The 15,356-nt window shown below is 40.7% G+C and overlaps 2 protein-coding genes across 2 annotated transcripts; one reads left to right on the top strand and one right to left on the bottom strand.

Annotated features, from left to right (window-relative positions):
* The first annotated feature begins 4,592 nt into the window (after positions 1-4,592).
* On the top strand, positions 4,593-6,574 carry LOC116331542 (transcription factor jun-B-like). The gene has a single exon (XM_031754269.2). It carries the CDS (start codon positions 5,235-5,237, stop codon positions 6,225-6,227), a length of 993 nt encoding a protein of 330 aa, XP_031610129.1. The 5' UTR covers positions 4,593-5,234; the 3' UTR covers positions 6,228-6,574.
* A 1,032-nt stretch (positions 6,575-7,606) lies between these two features.
* prdx2 (peroxiredoxin 2) lies at positions 7,607-12,157 on the bottom strand. Its single transcript, XM_031754258.2, has 6 exons — positions 12,007-12,157; positions 10,961-11,081; positions 10,681-10,834; positions 8,612-8,734; positions 8,350-8,480; positions 7,607-7,990 (listed from the first exon to the last, which is right to left on the bottom strand). Exons 2-6 carry the CDS (start codon positions 11,061-11,063, stop codon positions 7,908-7,910), a joined length of 594 nt encoding a protein of 197 aa, XP_031610118.1. The 5' UTR covers positions 11,064-11,081; positions 12,007-12,157; the 3' UTR covers positions 7,607-7,907.
* Positions 12,158-15,356: the final 3,199 nt, after the last annotated feature.

The raw sequence follows: 15,356 nt of genomic DNA, 5'->3' as shown, positions 1-15,356 counted from the left end.
TTTTCTTGGACACGCGTTCGAGGTGCGAATGTGCACGCGTCAAATTAGGGGCGTTTGGGGCGTTTTCGCTCGCGCCTATCGCGTTCGGTGTGAACACACCGTTAGAGCTAATTAGAAAACATCAGCATGTTCCCACTAAAAGTCAGATTGTGAACATTAACGAGTTAACACGTAACACTTTCATTGTTCATGTTGTTATGTAGCATTTAGGACACACTCCGCACAGCGCCTCAAGAAGCTGCCAGCAAGGCAATATACTCGAGTTCTGGTGTTAGGTAACAGATCAGTAAGCAATCATTAATAATGGATTGACATTGATATTGCAGTCTCCAACTGCTTTGATTGAAAAGTGGCGCATCAAACGATTCTGAAGCTCGTGGTTAACGTCATTGCGCTCCTGCACTTCTCCTCCTACTGATGATAATTATGATATTTTCATCTTTTTGAAACAAAAAAGCAACAAGGAGCCAGCTCAATTAATAACCAAATGAGCATGTAAAATCAGATTAGATCTAATTGCCCCACTTCCTGCTGTTTGCCTTTTTTCTTACAGACTGGCAGAGTGACATGGAGTTAAAGCATCCGTGTAGATGGAAAGGAAGTGGGAAAGACAGCTCCATATGTGTTACGTCAGCCTGTGGGGACAGCTGGGTCTGACTGTCTTTTCCTGCCACACTCATTTGGCCCCAGCAGTCATCATGTCTTGTGCTAAAGGTCTCTCATTGCTACAAGGCTACTTGGCACTATCTGGGAGCTAAAGATGAAAAATATGCTGATTAAACATGCATTCATTAAAGCGATTACATGCACAGGGAGGCTCAATTTCCCACAGGCAGCCAAATAATAATGAAGGGGAGGAAAAAGGAAAGTAAAGGGCCGTTGGTGTATGGAGGGGTTTAGTGCGGAGGGAAGGGTAGGGGGGTGGAAGAGAAATTGATGGCGGCTTGTTAGCGTTGATTTAAAATGACCCTCACAGTCTTTAAGGACTGACTAACAGTCCTTTGACTTAATATGCTGCACAGGGCAATGAGCTGTCCACTCCTTAAGGGGACAGCCAGCTTTTTTGCCCTGACGAACACCCCTACCTTACTCACCACACCTACAGGCCCCTTCCAGGTCATTGAGCTTCCAGCATGGAAGACCTTGCCAAAAACACAGGAGAGATGTTAGTTCTGGTTCATTTACTTAAGCCGGGAAGTGTTTTAGTGCCTGAATAAGCTGTGTAGGAGAGAAGGACAGGAGGGAGTTAAAGTTGAGATCAAGGCCAAATGAACATCAGCAGCTTACAGGCATTTTTTCACTTTTGTCCCTTTTAAAGTTTTGTTTAAAGTCAAACAGACGAATAAAAGAAAATGTTTGGAAAAGACGCAATCAAACGGCATTTTCCTTCTGGCGAGAGAACATTTACACAAAACAAAGGAATTCAAGCCATAACTTTTCCTTTTAATTCTTCCAAACAACCTGAATTTTGCAAATCAGAATCTCTAATTTCCTGTAAACTCATCTTGGCTCTAATACTTCAATTATTGCACTTCATCTCCTACTGTGGTTAAATGTCAGCAGTGCAGGCAATATCCAGATCGTTCAATTCTCAGTAAAAAAATGTTTTGGAATCGTGACTCAGAATTAAACTAATACAGGTGTCTCACTGACATTATAGACTTTCTTCTAAATGACACACTTCACAGCTGTGACAAATTCGATTACTTTCTCTTATTTGCTGTTAAGGACTCCTGCCTCACACAGTTCACTTGCCTTCAGCGTCTCTGCTGGGTTCACTCAGTGATGTGCTAATAGCCACTGACAAACCAAACAATCAGAAAAACCAGAAACTATCTTTATACAGTTTAGCCACAGCTTCTGTCGACGCTGATGTGGTTTATATCACCTATATGCTTCTTGGATGCTTTCATCCTTTACTGTTCTTATTTTTTTTTTGTGGCTGCTGCTTTTGTTCTTTGCTGTACTATCTGTCAACCTGAATCACACCAGTGTTCAAAGAAAGTGACAGAATTGAATGTATGAGGTGTTTGCTCAGTAATTCTGTGAATTTCTGTTTATCGCCATACATAATCATGTGCACGGGAGCAAGAAATGGTTTAGAACAGAACAACGATGCCAATTAGGGATGCCAAATAAGAAGCCTTATATGCTGTAAATATCCCAGCCAGAGAAAGCATTTTCATTTCCTTGATTAGATCAGGTATGAGATTCTCAGTCTCCTAATCTGCCAAAAAAAGAAAAGAAAAAAAAACCCTCCATGACACAATAATATACATTAGAATATATAATATACAAAAGTATTACCAGAAATAATCACACTATTTACCATCTTATCTGAGGCAAAGAGCTGTCAGTATCAAGCCATGAGTGAGAAGAGGTCACAATTTTGCGCTGTCTCAAAGCAGTGACTATCGTGACTTTTAGTAAGTAGATGAGATCACTCTGAAAGTGGAACTGACCACTGACTGATACCTTGCCCTGTTTCCCTGAACTACTTCTGTTTCTCTGTTTCCCCTGGTTTTGTCCGCACTGACAGGCTGACCGCTGCATGACAGCTGACCAAACTTCAACTTAGACTCACATAATTTTTAAAAAAGGGGGTGTAAAGTATTGAGGATAATAAAACGGTAATAGTAACAGCAACACATTTGCACCACCTAGAATGTGATAAGAGGCACAGCTGAATCAAGGTAACTTAGAGCTGTTTTCAAGTAACTACTGCAATTTTCAACCGAGCCTGTCGCTGATGTGGACGCCGCATTCAGTAAATGCAATCTCATGAAATTTGTGTGGCCACTAATCAGTACCAGGCACCCTTCAATCAGGAGGTGTGTGTTTTGGGTCCATTTAAAAAACAGAGTCGGTAGCATTTTTGGATGGCTACAAACTTGGATCTTGAAATGAAACATTAAAATTTTAGTTTATTTTCCTTAATTTCTGCAGCAGTTTTAGGTCTTAAAACAGCCTCAGTAATATCAGTGTCTCTGTAGTCTGTAATTTGGCTTTGATCAAGTGGAAATAAAAATGCAAGTGTACTCTGGAGTTTTTCCAGTCTTTCACTGGCCTCGTAATGGGGACTGGGAGGTTTATTGTATTTATTGTATCCAAATTCCCCCAAGAGTCTCTCAGCCACGGAGATCAAGGTTGTTCATTTCATTGCTGTGGAGATATTTCAGACTGAATTTGAGTATGTTCATTTTTTTTTCTTGGAGGGTTTAAGGCTCACTAAACCAATTTTCCACATGAAGATCAGTTTTTTTCACCAGTTTCTTCATGCATTGCTGTATTTGTGTCTTTTGAGGAGCTCACAAAAGTCTGACAAATAACCCTGGCAAATAACTGTGATAACATCAGGTTATCTCACAAGAGACTTAAAATAATAATCAGGTATTTTCAAACATGGTGTGTGTGGCTTGAATTCAAGAGGCAAAGAAAGATGTAGAAAATGGAGGATTCAGAAGTAGAGTTGTTCAGAATTATGGAGTTCTGTGAATTTCATTTCCAATAATTCCATTCTTGGAAATAAAAGTTAAAATATGTCACCTTGTGCTCTTTCTACATTGAGTTTTCCTATTTAATCTGCCTTTTGTGATCAAATTACAGCACTAAAATGCTGAAGTAATTCTTTGAAGCCACAAATGCAGACAAAATTGCTCAAATTGCCATCCAAAAGACCTGCAATTACACAGCTATCAGCCACATTTTCCTTACTGACATGGCGCAGCCTGGCAGAAGTCTCTAATATTATACATGATACTGAAATTTTTTTTTTTAAACGATTAAAGAATACAGCTAGACTTCTTCTGGTTCCGCCATAACGGAAACACATGTACACTCATGAGCAAAACAGAATGTGACCTAAGGACAAGTGCAAGCAGAAGACAGAAAAACTGAAGAAAAAATATGGATGTGCGTGTGCGCATGGCCTTCTGGGTCATGATTCAGAGGTCATTACCATACGGGGGAGACAAAGACGTCTTTCTATCAAACAGGTGTTGGGGGCACGTGACGTGTCTTTAGACTGAAATACCTGAGAGGTTCTGTCATGTTTTTACGCTGCCATAGGAACACAGTAGGTTCAAAAGGCTACACTTACACTATTAAATAAACACAAATAAGATGTGAGCAAGTAAACATGGTAAATTCAAAGTACTGAGCACTGAATTCAAGTTGGCTGATTATTATCTCCCTAAATCTTATTAATGTAAGCCTTAAAGGTTGTTTATTACATTTTTTTGCTTTTTTAAATGCACTAATAGTTTGCTCTGATTCACCGAACATGTCCTCCCTTGCCAGACACCCGTTAGGCTTCGTGTGTTTTTGAAGACATCTCGCCCAAGAGTTACCCATCCTCTCCCTGCCTGCGGGGAAAAGCGGGGCAGCGACGCACCTCCTCCCCTTCTCCTCCCACATCCCGCGGAGCTGGAGCTGGAAGTGCGCCAGGATGGGATTGGCTTCCTGCTGCTGTCATTGAGGAACCGGTGCGCCAGGATAGCCAAATATGGACCGGGTGATATCAGTTTGTAGCACATGACTCAGCACCAGATTATATATCTTTACTGGTGGGATTACTGTTGAGAATGAAAGACAAAGTGGCAGCGGTTTAGGTGTCCGAACAGAGCTGGAAAGGGCTCGTTGCCGTTTGTGGTTGGCTTTGAATCGCTTTTGGGCTGTTGGTAACATTTCAAGTGACTTGTTAAAAATGACTATGAGTGTGAATGCTTGAGGGAGCCTATTTTATGTGTTTATGCCTACCTGGACTCAGTTTCCCCCACGCCGAATACGTCTTGTCATGTTTACAGTCCATTTTCCTGGAAGCTGCGTCAAGTCAAGATCAGACGGAGACAATACAGAAACAGCCAATCAGAGCGTCGTGTGGAGGGCTTATATAAATACAGCAGAGCGCGTCAGCCGCCTGTCATTAACAAGGAAACACAAGTGGAGCGCACACTTGTAGAAGAACAGACTCTCCTTCTCACGAGTGGAATGAAAACATCTGAGTTAGTCACTGGACTCCGCTTTGATTCCAACTAAAGGTACAAATCGACGACTTGGTACAGTACAGTTCCACTATTTGGAAGTTTTGCTCTGTTTTGATAGCTTTGGTCTTCAGTATAGTAATACAGCGGGACTTTGTGCTGGAGATTGACTCATTTTGGGACACTGAAGCCTCGGTGTCCGAGCAACATCTTTTGCAGCGCACTCTTGTATTTGACTGTCTGATTTGAAATATGTCCACAATAATGGAACAGCCTTTTTATGACGACTCGTTTCTCTCTGCTTATGGCCATCCAGGCGCAGCCCTGCAGGACTACAAGCTGCTTAAGCAGAATATGAACTTGAACTTCTCCGATACATATCGGAACTCAAACTTCAAGTCACAGCACCTGCGCGCCGACAGTGATTTCTATCCAGCGGGGACGGCAGAAGTGGGCTCTCTGAAGCTCGCCTCTCCTGAATTAGAGCGACTGATCGTCCAGAGTAGCAACGGGGTCATCACTACGCCGACACCTGCTCAGTACCTGTACAACCGCGGGATCACGGAGGAGCAGGAGGGCTTTGCCGAAGGTTTTGTTAAAGCGTTGGACGACCTACACAAGATGAACCAGATGGCTCCTCCAAACGTGTCCATCGGCACAGGCGGGGTTGCCTGCTCGGCTCCAGCCTCGGTGTTCGGCTCATCCATGCAACCGGAGCCGCTCGAGTATACAACCCTGAGCAGCTGCACCACGAACCCCAGCCTGACCTCTGCAGCCAGCTATCCCTCCACCACCATCAGCTACCTGCCGCATCACCAGTACCATCAGCATCCTCAAGCTGTTGCGCACGGATCACACCACTTCCAGCACTCACTGGCCGGGGCCGGCATCCACCCTCAGCGGTTCGGAGGGATGAAAGAGGAGCCCCAGACAGTCCCCGACATGCAGAGCAGCGACAACAGCTCTCCGCCCATGTCCCCTGTCGATATGGAGAATCAGGAGCGGATAAAAGCGGAGCGCAAGCGGCTGAGGAACCGGCTCGCAGCCTCAAAGTGTCGGAGGCGCAAATTGGAGCGCATCGCCCGTCTCGAAGACAAGGTTAAAGTGTTGAAAAATGACAACGCTGGACTGTCAAGCACGGCTTCTCTACTGCGGGAACAGGTGGCCCAACTCAAACAGAAAGTCATGACGCATGTGAGCAGTGGCTGCCAGCTCATGCTAGCACCCAAAGTAAAGTCTTATTGAAGAAATAATGCACTTATTAAAACACTGGACAGTACCCGAACTGACACCTCAACCTGGTCTTTATACGTTTTTAGTATGAAAACTGGATTATTGTGATTTCTGCCATCTAAAGAAACATCACCCATACACAGAAATAATACAAGACTAAAACACTTAGGGCATTTTTGAATAAGTTTTTGAAAGTGTCGTCTTGGCTTTTCCTGTTTACATTTTCTTTAATTGCTATTTGTGATGCTTTTTATGTAAGTTATTTGTGTTTGAGTTACGCTCATGGAGCGTTCTTGTTGTTTTTTTTTGTTTTTTTACCTGTATAGTAAATATTTAAGTAAATGATATTATGAAATTAAGAAATGTGTTGCTTTGTTTTTGAGGTCGTGTATTTTTTTTAAGTGCCACTCCAAAAATTATTGTATTTCTCGTGAACATTAAACCACACCGCTGTCTCTGATCAGCAGTAAAGTTTACAACACCAGAAGTTGGTTGACGTTGGAGACGTCCCAGCGTAGGATTTTTCCTTACTGACGCACAAGCGTCAGTCCATATATGGTTCATGTTGCTGTCAAACGTCACATCACGATAGGTTTCCGGGAACTCCCTCCCACATTGCCCGTCAGAAGGGCTGCGCGCTCCCCTTTACACCACAGTGTGTGTGTAATTGAAAAGGTTTGTCAATGAGTGGTTTATTCGCGTTAAGGGAGTTTCCCCATTCTGCTTTCAATTTCCCAAAACAAGCCGTGAGAACACTAGGTGAGGAAAAATGGTTAAAAAAAAAGTTCCAGATAAACATGTTAGACTGATTACTGAGAGCTAGTTTGAGTTACAAGAATCGGCTCGCGCAAAACTGAGAAAATGTTCCAGTAAGCCGAGAACATTTGGTAAAACAAGCAGGATTGTGTACTGAAGTGTAGTTCTCTGAATTAGTAAATAAGACAAATGTTATCAGGAAATCGGAAGTATTAAACAGTGAGATATCAAAAATTTTAGTGAAACAGTGACAGGTTGTGGTTAGGATAGTCATTATCATATAATCATATCCAGCAATCTTTCCCAATGAGCTTCAGTACCATTTGGCAATAACAGGCTGTTGTGCTGAGTCAAACACAGCAACTCCAATATTAACCAACTCTTGGCAGCTTCGTGACGCACTCAGATCTTCTGCCAGGTACAGGAGCCAAGAATGATACACCACAATAAAAAACATAAATAAAAGGTTTATTCCAAGAACTTTAAGTTCTCAGTCACCAAGTAAAAGATCAAAGAGTAGCTTTAGAAGAGTTCTGCCGCCACCTAGTGGTTGTAAGTGGACAGGCACTCACATTTTTGATTTAAAAAACAAAAACAAAAAAACCCAACTCAAAATAAGCCACACACACTTGATCATAACTTTCCTCTGTGTTTTAATAAAGATGGTAGCAAATTATTATCAACAGCCAGGAAACAAATCTCAGTGCTTTCTTTGAAAAAGGAACAACAAAACTATACTTTCAGTGATCAAGACAATGAGGTTACCCAAATGTTTGTACACTGGACATGAAAAAGAACATTTCCTCCCCCCTACAAGAAGCTGGGGTGTGTTTTAACAGGTTAGTCTGGACGTGATGATACTGCTTTATAGGCATCCCTCTCATCTGAGGTCAAGTGCTATGTTGAGGAAAACAGCTGGGTAGGAGACGTTCACATTTACTGCTTGGAGAAGAAGGCTTTGCTCTTCTGGACGTCGGGGACGATTGTATCGCTCCCGGGTTTCCAGCCAGCAGGACACACTGCGTGAAGTGGCAGTAGGGACAAAGTTTACTTGAAGCTGACATTTATACACACACCGAACATGGTATAATCTAAAGGACAAAGTACATGCGTGACTGGTTGGGAAACACAGGAAGGACTAAGTGAACCGCCAAATCTAGCCACAGCTGCACAGTTAATTTTACCAATCAACTATTTCCATTTTAAGTGTGTGATGTGCAGTTTGGAGCATCTGAAGTTATAGATGAAATAAATGACAAGTATTTGGGTTATTTTTATGACAAATGCATGATTAATAAGTTACACCACTAAACCTGAGCACCAGTGTGTGCTGAGTAAACATGGATGAACTGAGGGAAGGTATGGCAGTTCTACTCACCCTCTCCATATTTGTCTGTGTGCTTGAAGGCTTGAACCAGGCGCAGAGTCTCGTCCACAGAACGACCCACAGGCAAGTCGTTAATGGTGATCTGCCTCAAGACGCCCTTGTCGTCAATCACAAAGAGACCCCTGAAATTCACAAGATGATGTTGCAGTTTTGTACACATACTTTAGAGTATAAATAGACCAAGCTGCTTTTTAACAATAACCAGTGGGTTTTTATTAAAAATAATTTTATATTAAAAGGGCATTTAACTGACCTGTATGAGATGCCCTCATCTTCCTTCAGCACACCATACTCTTTGGAGATTGACTTGCTGAGGTCTGCTACCAGGGGGATTTTCATGTTACCCAGACCTCCCTGTTTTCTTGGTGTGTTGACCCTGAAGAGAAACCCCCCCCCCCCCAAAACATTTAAAAAATTTTTTTTTATTATAAACAAGTTAAAAAACAAACAAAGTCCACAGGGAAGGTCTCCTGGTTGATAAACCTTGCGTTTGTGTGTCTCCCCCCCCCACCTTTGTAGTTCTCTGAAATGGGAGAGTCATTTAACACGCCGTTAGAGATGAGATAAGATACAGGTGGTGTCTGAGAGTATAACACATCAGTTGTTCAACTTTATGAGAACACACTGCACTCAGAGATTCTCTGCAATGCTTCAAAAGACGGTCTGACAAAAGTAGCAAAATAATAATGTGGTGAAAACTCTCTTCATACTGCAGTTTCATGTAATTTACAGGTGTCTCACTTCTGGCCTCTGCTGCCCGTTGTGAGATTCAACACTCTGAGGTTAATTAAACCATCTTCAGCAAAGACACCACTTTCCTCTGCTACTGGTTAGCTTTGACCCTGAAATATCTGTCTAACCTTAACCAGCCAATCAAACAGAGTAGCACAGGGACTTAATAGAGCACACAAAGACGAAGGTGAGAAGTCAGGTTGGGCTTAAATTCGATATCACCTAAAGTTTGGAAACGCAAATCAATATTTGTCAGTCTGCATATATCCAATTATGTAATATTAGCTGGCTACACCCATTCCTTACAGGTAGTAATGCAGCTTTTCTTGCATGTGCTCTGGTTACATCTCGGATTGCCTATTGTAATTTTATCCTCTCTGGTATATGGCACAAACGTCTCCAGACTTGATCTTGTTCATGCAGCTGCTGTGTTGTTACCAGAACATCCTCCAACATATTACTCCCATCCTATAACAGCTTTGACTTTCTGTACAATACCACATTACTTCAAGATTCTGCTTCTCTCCATAACCTTATACAGCCATCTCTCTCTGATCTACATACGTTCCCATACTCAGTTCTTCCTTCTTCATTGCTCTCGCCACCTGCTTCAGAACTTCATCTTTAAAAGACGTTTTTATTGAAGCCTGGCCATTGTTGACTTTTTAAAATTCCATGACACATTGATTTTAATGTCTTGAAAGGCATCTATTAAATTAAAAAAAAATGATAAAGTGTCTGACAAAACCAATTGTTCAGCATATTTAATAGCAAATATGTTGTGTAGAATTTTAACTATCAGCTTTAATAGTTAACTGTTGGTTATAATATCAACTCAATTTGCTTCAGATTGATGAATAGAGGTTTTACGGCTTATCCAATCTCTTCTCATTGAAAAAACAAAACACTAAGATAAGTGTATATAATATATTAAAAGTAATGAATCTGATCCAGGTGAGTGAAGAAACATACTGCCTGATCTTCCTAATCAAATATAATGCATTTAAACTTTAACACAACATTCCAAATGAAGACCTGTGCAGTTTGTGTAATGCCACATGTCTTCTTATGTCTTCTAGAAACCGCTGTATGACTCAGCTACCCTTATCAACATGTTGCAGATAAACTGGTCTGGGCACTCCTTCACAGCGGCCAAAATCCTTCACCCTTAACTGTCTAAACAGAAACGGCCAACCGAGGACAGTTTGATGGACCTTGTATAAACTTCTGATAAGTTCAGCCTAAGACAGCCTCGCTATAAAAACAGCAAGACAGTCAAGTACACAGAACAGCTTTCACTTAACTGTTTTGTTAAATACATTTTCCAAAGTTTTTGTTGTTTTTTCAAATACACATGTGGAGATTCACTAAGGTCACTTCTTCCCAGTTAGTATAAAATCACAAGAGTCAACAACACAGTACACCTGCAAAGATAATCACTGTAATACAGGTAAAAAGCTTTTTGTTGAAGCAGCTCTGCTTAATCCACCTGCTAACACGTGAGCAGTGTGGACGTTGTTGGTAAAGAGCTCAGGAAGTAGTCAAATTCCCACAAATGCTCATTATGTTTCATTATCCGTGAGTTCTTACCATGCCAAGTGAGAGAAGTGAGAGTCCACGGAGCAGCCAATAACCTCGCAGCCGATGCTGCGGAACTCCTCTACCCTGTCGCTGAAGGCCACAATTTCAGTGGGGCACACAAATGTGAAGTCCAGGGGGTAGAAAAAGAAAACTACATATTTCCCTGCAGCACAGGAGGAGGAAATTAAAACAATGTTAAGTATTGATTGTAGTCAAATAAGCAGTTAGTGTAGAAATATAGGCCTATAAATGCCAGAATGAGCCAATGAGAACAGATGTAGATACAGACCTTTGTAGTCTGACAGCTTGATGTCCTTGAACTGTCCATCAACTACAGCGGTGGCTTTGAAGTCTGGGGCAGGGAAGCCAATCTTAGCGTTTCCAGCAGACATGGTGTATGAGACAAATGACTGAAAGAGAAACAGCACACACAGTTACCAGAAAACTCCTAATGCTCGCAGACCACCACAGATAAATTCAGCTGGGTGGTGCCTGAGATAAAGCTCTGATAAACAACAAATATGACATTTTGACTGGAAAAAGAAAAATAAACGCGGTGAGGTTTAACCCGAGAGCCAGGTTTTACAGCTCTTAGGAGGCCCAGAGGTTCAAAGGTTTGGTAACTTAAGCAGACCCACATAGTATCACATGCAAGTCATGTTCAGCCCGCAGGGAACAATGGCCTATTAGCAAGGTTACATAACCATGAAACGCACAAACCAATGACAGGGTTCTCGCTGTGCCTATACAGACGATTTCCGAGGATTATTGCGCGTTCAGCTACTTTAATTTTGCATACAGGCAATAACAATCCAATGTGCAAATAAACGATAAACTTGCAAATAAGCAACGCTGTACTACAACAAACAGCAGTCGGTATTAATCCAAAGGCCTATGCTTTCCAGTGATCTATGAATAAATCTGGATTATTTCTCCTTCGTCATAACGTATACGAAGAAACGCTAACAATCGTCAAGGAACTGTGCTTGGTTTTAAAGAGATAAATGCACGTAATGGGTCAAAGTTCAGTCATAAAGTGAAGCTTTTAATGTTTAAATTTCGTTTTCGAAATGAAACAGAAAAAGCTGTAGTCGAACAGAGCGGAGAGGAAGTGAGTAGTGTATCCTGCAAGCTGCAGCACAGGGACAAAGAAAGGAAACATGGCCAAACACTTCAAGAAGGAGCCAGCCGCTCACCCGCCTGACAGGCTAGCTTAATGTTAGCTTTACGTACGAAACTGCTTTCTTTAGTCTCCGTTTGTTTCAGAGGAAATACAGAGTCGAGTTTACAGACACGCTGTAAACTTCTGACGAATCCCATAAACGTCCTACTCACCTGTCTTGACGTAAAGCGCGAAAGAAGTTGGAAGCAGAAGTCTGCAGGCTGCAAGAGAATAGAGGAGTCAAAGTGGAGAAGGGAGCGTGCGATAAGTACGCAGAGACGGCTGAGGCCACCCGGAAGTAAAAATAACTCCCTTCAGAGTAAAAGTTAAGATTAAAAACGATTAAAAAGTTAAGATTAGCTGTTTCTAAATATGTATATCTCTGACATAAGATGATATTTTCTAAGTACACCGTGGAAACACTGTCACATGAACAAAAATGCAGGGATGTCGTAGTGGGGGACTGGCTTCTTGGGGCCCAGTGTCAATGTCAGGTTCAATGGCAATGTCAGTTTTATTTATGGAACTCAATTATTACGTGAAAATTCAATGTTCTTAACATAAAGATTACAAAAAAAAAAAAAAAAAAAAATCGATGTAGGTCTACAATACCTTAGGGCCGGAGTGTGAAGGCTTTGGAAAATGTGAAGACGGAAATTTTTTTTGTTTTTTAACTGTATTATTGTTATTATTATTATTATTATTATTTTTACAAGTTTTACAGCGTTTTCTATTTCATGGCAATTTTTACTTAAGACATTAAATACAGACGTATGAATTATAACCTATTTAAAAATATTCAATATAAATAATGATGATAAACAACTGAAGATGTCTTAGGAAAGACAAGTGCTCTCTCAATGATGTGTCTCATGGTTGAATTTGCACTTATGAGTCTGATAGCTTAGCTTACAAGAAAAGCTGCTGTCTTAACTTTAACAAAGATCACAATGGTTTTTCAACCTAACGACCAAGCTGCAATACTGTTTTGATTAAAAAGCCTGAGAAACTAACAATAACTCAGACTTCTGGCTTGGATGAAAATAATCCATTCGTAAAACCAAAACAAAAAGTCCAAAACAATCCTTGTTTACAATATTCACTTTGCAAAATAATCCAGTACCCTTTAGCAAGCTAGTTCTGGCACCTCTAGATTAGACTGATGTGCATGTGTATGCGTGTGTAAGTACATGTAATTTAGGAATTAAGAAAATGTTAAATATTTAAAATCATTTTTAGCTCCTTGGCTACCAAAATACTTTCTGTGTAGTCACATTTTTTTTTATTGAATTAGATTTTTGCTTCCCTTTTTCTAATAAAACTTATTCATACATAACTTCCATAAACCATCATATTTTATTTTACAGTCTTTTTTATATTATTTTCTTCAGACTGATTTCTTTCAGGGTCACCACAGTGGTGCAGTGATTAGCACTGCTGCCTCACAGCAAGTCTTGGGTTTGAATCCACCATCTGGCTGGTGAGTTTCTGTGTGAAGTTTGCGTGTCCTCCTTGTGTCTGTGTGGGTTTTCGGGCTTCCTCCCACAGTGCAAAGACATGCAATTAGTGGGGTTAGGTTAACTGGTGATTCTAAAATAGCAGTATGTGTGAATGGATGTCTGTCTCGTCTTTTGTAGCTTATCTACACTGACCATGAAGATATTTTGAATTATCATGAAAGTCAGTGGAAGATGTCCTTGTAGCAACTATTCTATATTGTATTAATGGCTACCTGATCCAAAAAGAGCCCCTACCTTCTTCAAGGCCTCTAAAGAAGTGAGACAAATAAATCTGGTGTCGCTATGGTGGTGTCCAGTTTCTGTAAAAAACTCCAGTGGAGTCTATAAAGAAGTAGTGGTTCAGTTAGACAAGTTAGTTGTAGGTAGGTAGGTAGGCAGGCAGGTAAGTAGGAAGGTACCTTTAATCTCCAGGTCTCCTGGTTACATCTGTTTTCAAGGTGAATGAACTTTGTGCTTTTTTGTCCACTGTTCAACACATTTTCCACATGTGGGACTAATAAAGGTTATCTTATCTTATTTTATCTTATCTTAACTGATAATCTGGTGGCTGACTCAGAGTGTCCACAATGAACCTTATCTGGAAAAAGCAAAAAGATTTGATTAAGGAGCGCTTAATTCCATTCTGTGCAGAAGATACCTACTGCAGCATATTCGTTGTTCCCAGGAAAAAGCGGGAAACCCAGACTGAGTTCTCTTACACATATCTAGAACTGTAAATAGGTTTTAATGTATCGAAGAGGTAGAAGTAAAGAACAATATCTCAAATCCAGTGTTTTAAGTTCACTTTGCAAAGTGACGCTGTTGCATATGAAGGCAGCTCATTTTTCAAAACTTAAAAATGCAGTTTTCAGCTTTCAGTGCCTATTTTTAACATTATTTGTTAGGTTAACGAGGTTGCATGTACCACATGATCTTTGCACAACATCGGAGACATGGCGAGCCAGGCCAAAATCAATGAGCTTGACTTGCAGTGGCTGTTGTCTGCGATCCAAAACCATAATATTTTGAGGCTTTATATGAGCATGGATGATTTTCAGGGCCTTGAGCAGGAACAACACTGTGGTCAGCTGGAATCACACAAATGTGTTCTAACTAAACACATCTGTGCAAATTAGTATTTTTTTCTTTAGAGTTTGTATTTACATGGTGAAATAGGTAAAGATGGCAAACCTGATGTGAAACTGGGTGACGCTCATCAAAGAGTTGAGAGTCTCTCTCTTGCATATACTCCTTCAGACTAAGATCAAGGAGCTCAAATTCAAGCCAAATGAATCCTTCATGGAAGAATGATCTATTCCATCTTACAAAATCACGGGGCTTGAGATCATGGGCTTGTCTTCAATTTTTTTGATAGCAATCTCTGTGTTGGATACAGTGTGGACACACTTGACTACTTTTCCAAAACTTCCTTCCCCAAGAAAGTTTTGCACCTCATCGTTGGAGCTCAGTAGGTTTAAGTGAAGGATTGCGAAGTCATCTGCTGAGTCTTCTGAATCTGAGAAATAAACTGTTACAAAGAGAATTTCAAAGACAACATATAATTATATTGTCAACACATAAATCCACATACACGATTTCCCCAGGGATTAATAAAGTTTTCTGATTCTGATTCATAGAGTGCAGTGTGTGAATGTGTGTGTGAATGGGTGGATGACTGAATGTAGTGTAAAGCGCTTTGGGGTCCATAGGGACTAAGTAAAAGCGCTATACAAATACAGGCCATTTATTTAATTGCTTGCAGCAAACTGATCACACTTTGGCACTCTAAGTTTTCAACAGAAACATTACAAGATGCTAAATCATGTTCCCATTTCTGATAGAATAGCCCCAAAATCACAAAATTATGTGTTTGTTGAGATGATTATCTGCCACAGAACCTAATCCTTATTTCATAACCCTCTAGACTTGAGCTTTGTTCAGTACTATATTTTAGTTTTCCAAGTTTACTGTTCAAAAATGTTGTTTTTGGCTTACCTTATAGGCTAGTTGATGCCATGTTTGAA

Source organism: Oreochromis aureus, linkage group 6 (genome assembly GCF_013358895.1).
Source record: "Oreochromis aureus strain Israel breed Guangdong linkage group 6, ZZ_aureus, whole genome shotgun sequence".
NCBI classification, from domain to species: Eukaryota; Metazoa; Chordata; class Actinopteri; order Cichliformes; family Cichlidae; genus Oreochromis; species Oreochromis aureus.
Note: the sequence above shows the minus strand (reverse complement) of the source record. Positions and strands in the feature narration are given on the sequence as shown.

What these genes read in the sequence shown, in the direction of transcription:
- LOC116331542 (XM_031754269.2), top strand. Translation starts at nt 5,235, where the DNA reads ATGTCCACAATAATGGAACAGCCTTTTTATGACGACTCGTTTCTCTCT.
- prdx2 (XM_031754258.2), bottom strand. Translation starts at nt 11,063, where the DNA reads ATGTCTGCTGGAAACGCTAAGATTGGCTTCCCTGCCCCAGACTTCAAA. An exon ending in CAAGCTGTCAGACTACAAAG is followed by an intron (nt 10,835 to 10,960) that starts GTCTGTATCTAC and finishes CCTGTGCTGCAG; the next exon opens with GGAAATATGTAGTTTTCTTT. An exon ending in CACAGACAAATATGGAGAGG is followed by an intron (nt 7,991 to 8,349) that starts GTGAGTAGAACT and finishes CACTTCACGCAG; the next exon opens with TGTGTCCTGCTGGCTGGAAA.